Genomic DNA, 7,742 nt, shown 5'->3' with positions numbered 1-7,742 from the left:
TGATCCTTTTTATTTCAGTTGGGTCTGTTGTAATGTCCCCCATTTCATTTCTTATTGGGTTATTTGCGTCCTCTCTTGTTTTTCTTTTGTCAGTCTGGCCAGTGGTTTGTCAATTTTGTTGATTCTTTCAAAGAACCAACTTTTGGTTTTGTTGATTCTTTCTATTGTTTTTCTATTCTCTATTCATTTATTTCTGCTCTTATCTTTATTATTTCCTTTCTTCTAGTGGCTGTGAGCTTTTTTTTGCCGTTCTCTTTCTATTTATTTGAGTTCTGTAGTTAATGTTTTGATTTTCTCCCTTTCTTCTTTTTTGATGTGTGCATGTATTGCTATAAATTGTCCTCTGAGGACTACCTTTGCTGTGTCCCAAAGGTTTTGGGATGATGTGTTTTCATTCTCGTTTGATGCTAGGAATTTTTAAATTCCATCTCTGATTTCTTCTGTTACACTGTGGTTTGTAAGCAGGGTGTTATTCAGTTTCCATGTAATTGATTTTTTTTCCTTGCTTTTCCTGTTGTTAATTTCTACTTTGATGGTGTTGTGGTCAGAGAAGATATTTTGTATTATCTCAACATTTTGGATCTTGTTGAGGATTGCTCTGTGGCCTAAGATGTGATCTATTCTGGAGAACATTCCTCAATGGTTGATTTTTTGGAAGTAGATTGCCAGGCCTTTCTTCTGAGGCCCATCTGGGTGGACTCGAACCTTTAATATTTCAGTTACCAGCCAAGTGCATTAGCCATTTGCAGCACCCAGGGACTCCAATAAGCACCTAGTATAGTGCTAAGAAAATAAAAGGAGCTCAATAAATGGCAGAAATAATAAAGATGGTGATTGTTAGGAGCAGTACTGATGCAAAGGTTACAAGACTGAGGCGCTCTGTCCCTTAGTGTTTCCTGGGAGTTTTCTGAACAGCCTCCTCCAACACGTTTTCTCTGCCTCTGCTAACTGGAGATAGGTCTCTGCCTGGGGAGATAGGTCTCTTTCCCAGCTTTTTCCTCAGTATCAGCTTTCTTGTTTCCTCTCACTGAGTCCCCTGCACCTTTCCATTTGCTCACTTGCCTGCCCCATCCCTCATGTCTAGCCTTTGACACCTTTCAGGTGGGGGTGGATAGGTGTAATGTTCATTCTTATCTGACTAAAGAAGTAATATGTGCTCATTTTTGCATACTTGTTGTAGAGATAAAACATAAAAAGAAAACAACAACAACAAAAAAAATCCCATAACCCCACAGTTGAAAGCTTTCACTGTTAACATCTTGATATATTTCCCTCCAGTGCTTTTCCTATGCGTGTACATATTACATAGGAGCCTTGGTAGCATAATGGTTAAGCACTAGGCTGCTAACTGAAACACTGGTGGTTTCAAGATACCCAGCGGCTCCACAGGAGAAAGACCTGACAATCTGCTCCTATAAAGATTACAGCCTAGAAAACCCTATGGGGCAGTTCTACTGTGTCACATGTGATTGCTATGAATTGAAATTGACTCAATAATACCTAACAACAACATATTACATAATTGAGATCATTTTTTAAAATCATAATTTATAGTCTGCTTTTTTCATCTGGCAGTATAATGGTTACATGTTCCCATAACATTAGAATTTCTTCAAAATCGTGACTCTTAATGCATGTCCAATGCTATATTATATGGATATATTTTATTTTTATTTTAACCATTCCTGCTATTGCTCTAAATTATCTCTCTCTTTTTTTGCCTTTTATAAATAATTATGCATTAAGCATCTTTGTACATAAATCTTTGTGTCTTCTCGGATTATTTCTTTTGGGATAAATTCCCAACTGTAACCATTCCCATAATGATTTCATCAAAACATTTTCATCACCCCAATCAACTTCCTCATACTATCACTTTATTGTCACCCTCCCCCTACCTGTAAACCCTAGAGGGTTGTGGAATATTTAATTCCATAGTGTGGAATTAACTGGTCATTCTCAGTTATTCATCTTGATAGCATTAAAAGGCTCCAAGTTAAAATAATCCATCTGGATATTATTAAAGAGAAGTTCCCCAATCAGGCTGCAGTAGCAACCAAGACTCTGGTCATCAGAGTGGGTGGATCTGGTAAGGACCTCTCTCACATTCGTACTTGAAAGAATCTAGCTCGGCCATTAGGACCGCCAAAATATGCTGAGGTTCAACCACTGGACTGTGGAGAGAGGGGTGGGAAGAAGCCAGGACTCGGCTGGAGTAGGATTAGTGGGAATGGAATTCATTCTAGAGGTTCAAGGACTTGGGATGAATACGTGTCGAGTGTGACTTGAACTTAGTACAAAGTGGCACTCATAGCTTAGTGTCTGACAGATGACACAATGAAGATATTTATCCCTAGGCAGAGGCAACATCTCGGTTCAACGGGGCAGGGAGGATGAGGACGGGAGAGAGGGGCACCTGCCCACTTTGAGACAGAAAAGGAAAGCAGCCTGGCTGAGGGGGGACAAGGGCATGGTCCAGGCTCTTGGGCAAAAGGGGCTCACAAGAAGCCAGCTAGACATTAGGACTCTGCTAAATGGGCAGGTGACCAGGTGAGTCTCCCATTCTGAGAGGACCAATTAGGTACCTGATGGGCAGCTCAGTGGCCCTGACCACAGTGGCGGAATATGGGGTCAGATGCCTTTCAATGGAAACATGTGGTTCTAAAGTAGTGGTTCTCAGACTCTTCTTAGCATGTGTCAGAATCATCTGGAGGATTTATTAACGCACAGATTCCTGGGCTCCACCCCCTGAGCTTCTGATTCAGTAAGTCTAAAATGGGGAGTGAGAATTTCTAACAAGTTCCCAAGACTGCTGCTGCTGCTGCTCCTCCGGGACTACATTTTGAGAACCACTGCTCTAAGGCAAAGAATACAACAATCTCACCCCCACACAGGGATGGATTACCCAATAAGCAAGGTACGCACGGGCCCATTTGTGCCTTCCCACCAATCTGCAGTGCACAGTTTCATCTTTGATATGGTGAAACCCATTAAGCCTGTGTGTACCTTGCTCAGTGCAAATCGGTGCATACCATGCTTGGTGGGAAGGGGGCTCCTAAGTATATTGCAGGGTTTGGTAGAGCTAAACCTGCAGCTTCAGGTGTTTTGAGCTTCTAGGACGGCAGATGGAGTAGGAAGAAACTGACCCCTTTTCAGGTGACCCAGGTGTCATTGGAATTCTCTGAATCACTGGAATTCCCTCAGGCATAAGTAATAATACTGTCAAGTGGTGTCACTCTGATTTAAAATGGCAGGAGCTATAACTGTCCAGCGGTGTAAATCTTTGCTTGCAGAATCTATATTTTCCTTCCTCTTTTAGGGCTATCCTTGTTTGCTTATTTGAGAAGCTATAAAAATAACATCTCCTTACATTGTCATAGTACATTCTAATTTGCAAAGTGCTTCACGTGCTGTCTCCTTTGATTCCCACAGCTCCATAAGGGAGGCAGGGCTGGGATTTTTATCCCATCCTTTGGACTAGTGGTTTCTAACAAGTTCTCAGATAATGCTGATGTTGATGCTGCTGGTCCCAGGCCACACTTGCATAAAAACCACTGCTATAGATACAAATGAAAGATTTAGAAGTCCAGGGACTTGTCTGAAGGGGACTCCTACCGAGGTGCTTTTTCTACTACACCATTTGCATCTCTGCTCCCTCCCCCTCAATTCCTCCAACCCCAGCTCCACCACTTAAAAGCTGTGAGACTCTGAGCAATTACTCTAAGTTGCAATTTCCTCACCTATAAAATGGTTGTAATAATAGGATCTACGGAGCGCTGGTGGCACAGTGGTTAAGAGCTACTGCTGCTATCCAAAAGGTCTGCAGTTTGGCAGTTCGAATCCACCAGCCGCTCCTTGGAAACCCTATGGGGCAGTTCTACTCTTCCCTATAGGGTAGCTATGAATGGGAATCAACTCGACGGCAACAGGTTTTTTAATAGGATCTACCTCTTGAGGGTCTTATAAAGATTAAACAGCATCTAGGTAAAGTATTTAACACTGTGCCCTGTGCTTAATAAATGCTAGCGATTATCGTGGGTTTTTTAAATTAATGTTTATTAAAAGTGCCATTTCACTAGAGCAAATACCTCTGTAAGCTCTTTTCTTTGAATGCGTGTCTTTAGAACCAAAAAAAAAACAAAACAAAAACCAAACCCGTTGCCGTCGAGTCGATTCGGACTCATCGCGTCCCTATAAGACAGAGTAGAACTGCCCCATAGGGTTTCCAAGGAGCGGCTGGTGGATTCGAACTGATGATCTTTTTGGTTAACAGGTGAACGCTTAATCACTGCGCACCCAGGGCTCCTTCTTCAGAACATCTCTCTTAAGATGTAGATATTCCTGGACGGTTTAGACCTTAAGGCACATCAGTCTTTAGCACCCCCTCTGGAACGTTTCTCTGATCGCCAGGAGCATTTGGCTGAGAGCAGGGTGCTTAGGCTATAGGACCCAAAATTGGTAAAATGGGAGCAGAGGGATAACACACCAGTGCATGGAATAGTGTATTGACGGGCAGACAAGAGCAAAACTTCCTTGAGGAATCTCGAATAGCTGGGAAGGGGAAGTGGCTGATGGAGAAAGCGATTGAGGAGGGCAGCCAGAGCGGGGAGGCAGGCTGTCAAAAACTACCTCCTCCAAAGCTCCTCCTAGGGCAGCCCCAGAGGAAGGCTCCAGGGCTACACCAGGCCCCAGGGAATCTTAGTGCTAGAGCTGCGTGCAGCCTAGGGGGTGAACACCCAGGTGCCCACCGTGAATGCCTGAGAACCCCTCCGAGGCCAGCCAGCAACTGGAGGCGCCGTGGGTTTGGGCTCAAAAGTGGCATTGTCTTCAGGGTGACTCTTATTTGGCAACTATTCTGACTACAGCACATTCTCCTCTCGTGCCAAGGGCGTGGTCCTTTCTCAGTGGAGGTCTGCTCTGTTCTTCTCGAGCCGTCCAGGGCCCCTCAGGAAGCGGGTTCATCTTATCTGGGTAGTGCAGCCCGGGTCCCTTGCCCAGGATGGCCCGAGACCTTTGCAACTGAATTAAACAGAAGAAACAAAAGCAGCAAGTTCAGGCCCCGTGGGCACCGCCGGCCAGCCAATGGGGCGCAGCCGCTCCCCGGCGGAGTGGTACTATGATGACAGTAGCCAACCAGCGCGCTCCAAACAAATGAGGATACTGTATCCCGCACCCGCCGCTCCAGACCCGGCTGGTTGTTATAGTGATAAACTGAGGCCTTGCCTCTGGCTTCTCCTGGAAAGAAAGGGGGGGGGAACCCCTTTACTGCCCCTAGTGAAGACAAAAAGAAGGGAAGAAGAAGGGGGATGGGTAGAGGAGACAAAAATACGTGACAAAGAAAACATTCTCTGTCTGCGAGGAGACTCAGAGAGTGTAGAGCTGGAGGGAGCGTTTGCTGGCCATGCCAGTACTCACCACTGATGCTGAGTCAGAAACAGGTATCCCAAAATCCCTTTCCAATGAGCCTCCCTCAGAAACCATGGAGGAAATAGAGCACACATGCCCACAGCCTCGACTGGTAAGTAAAGACAAAGGATGCAAATGTATGCGTGGCTATGGCACAAAAGAGTTCCTTAGGCTCCCGCAGCCAGCGTGGAAAACGATGCTTCGGGGATTTTCATGTAAATGAAATGTTGCTACCGCCTAATCCTTCTCAGCTGTTTAGACTTCGCCTCTCTACTGGGCGCTGCTCTCAGTTTACAAAGCATTATTGTATTGGCTAGGTCGGAAATGGTCTGCTTGGGATCGGCTGTGTTTTTGTACCTTGGGAGGAGGGGATGGCTTTTTTCCTTGTAGGTGGATTTTCGTCTGGAGAGGGGGGAAAAGAGCCCTTCAGCGTAATTTACAAATGGGGTTTTCTTCGCAAAGCTTGGGGAACAGTCCCTTGTTAAGTTCAAAATCCTAGCTAAGGAATGATACTGTCCTCAACTGATTTGTGTGCCTAATGCCAATTTTGGACAAAAGAGAACGACATGGGATGCAAAAACTTCCTTCATTCATTTGACAATTTAAAAATAAATAAGAGCCCCTCAGTGATGCCTTTAGAAACACCGTGCATTTTCAATGAATTGTAAAAATCTCCGGAGGGTGCTGTGAGGGTTTCTCTTCAGGGTGTGGGAATCTGGGGGAGCTACATTTATTTAGAAAGGTGCTGCATATGTTTAATAACGAAAGTGTGGGAACGGTGCGCTCAGACCCAGTCTCAGGGAATGGAAGCGCTCCCTTCCATCTCAGTAACTGGCTTCCCAATTTGATCAGTTTCCCTGCCACTGCTCATGATCCCCTAAGTAGATGTGGAAGTTTGTTCCCGACCATCTCAACGTGTGTCTTCAAGAAATCAAAAACACCAAAGGTGTGGTGGGTTTTCTGTGGTCTAAAGTCTTGTGCAACTTGGAGAGACCTCTCTTCGAACCCCCAAATCTAAGAGACACACTATTTCGAATCTGTCTAGCGATTTTCCTGCACCCAAGTTCTAAGGTGGAATCTTTTGATTGGTTGTGGAGTTTAACCCTGGGAAGAGGTTTTGTTTTTTTTTTTTAAGGATTGTGTGATGTGGCATTTTCTGTGACACCCCCAAAATAAGAGCCCACAAACTGGAAGGCCAGCCCATTATGGAAATGTTATTTCTTAAAAGGGTTAGCAAAGGTTGAAAGGCAGGCGTAGAACAACCTCCTAAAAAACAAAAAAACAAAGGAAGTTATATTAGAACTCAATGGACTTTTGTTCACTGTTTCCTTTTTTTTAAAAAAATTATTTTCTTAGGGTAGTTTAATAACAGCTCCCAGAACTTAAGCCACTTACTGAAGGACATAACACAATGTAGTGTCTATATTCTCATGGGAGAAAAACCATGCCAATTAGTTTGTTACTAAGGGATTCCTTTGAGCCAGTAAACAACTCACAATTCAGCACTGAAAAGAATTGACCACTAAAAATCTCTTACAATTAAAGGGTACTGAGTTTCTGCTTGGGGTGACGGAAAACTTTTGAAAAATGGATAGGAGTGATGGTTGTACAACATGGTGATTGTAATTAATGTCACTGAATTGTACATGTAAAAATGGTTAAAATGGCAATTTTTTAAAAAATTGTGCTTTAAATGAAAGTTTACAATTCAAGTTAGTTTCTCGTACAAAACTTTATAACACACACTGCTATGTGACCCTAGTTGCACTCCCCATACTGTGACAGCACACTCCTCCTTTCCGCCCCGGATTTCCTATGTTCATTCAACCAGCTCCTGTTCCTTTCTGCCTTCTTCTCATCTCGCCTCCAGACAAGAGCTGCCCATTTAGACTCGTGTATCTACTTGAGCTAAGAAGCACACTCTTCACGAGTATCATTTTATGTCTTATAGTCCAGTCTAATCTTTGTCTGAAGAGTTGGCTTCGGGAATGGTTTTAGTTATGGGCTAACAGAGAGTCTGGCGGCCACGTCTTCCCGGGTCTCTACAGTCTGAATCAAACCATTAAGTGTGGTCTTTTTACTAGAATTTGAGTTCTGTGCCCCACTTTTCTCCTGCTCCATCAGGGACTGTCTGTTGTGTTCCCTGTCAGGATGGTCATTGGTGGTAGCCGGGCACCATCTAGTTCTTCTGGTCTCAGGCTGATGGAGTCTCTGGTTTATGTGGCCCTTTTGTCTCTTGGGCTAATATTTTCCTTGTGTCTTGTGTTCTTCATTCTCCTTTGCTCTAGGTGGGTTGGAAACAATTGATGCATCTTAGATGGCCGCTCACGAGCTTT

The 7,742-nt window shown here is 44.1% G+C and overlaps 1 protein-coding gene across 1 annotated transcript in view; it reads left to right on the top strand.

Annotated features, from left to right (window-relative positions):
- Positions 1-5,192: 5,192 nt before the first annotated feature.
- Positions 5,193-7,742, top strand: part of PCYT1B (phosphate cytidylyltransferase 1B, choline) — a 117,097-nt gene continuing 114,547 nt past the window's right edge. The window contains exon 1 of the mRNA XM_004382861.2: positions 5,193-5,518. Within this exon, the coding sequence (XP_004382918.1) occupies positions 5,402-5,518 (117 nt within the window). The 5' untranslated portion in view covers positions 5,193-5,401. The remainder of the gene's footprint in view (positions 5,519-7,742) is intronic.

This window comes from Trichechus manatus, unplaced genomic scaffold, assembly GCF_000243295.1.
Source record: "Trichechus manatus latirostris isolate Lorelei unplaced genomic scaffold, TriManLat1.0 scaffold00100, whole genome shotgun sequence".
Lineage (NCBI taxonomy): Eukaryota > Metazoa > Chordata > Mammalia > Sirenia > Trichechidae > Trichechus > Trichechus manatus.
The sequence above is the reverse complement of the archived record's forward strand: the minus strand, read 5'-3'. Positions and strand labels throughout refer to the sequence as shown.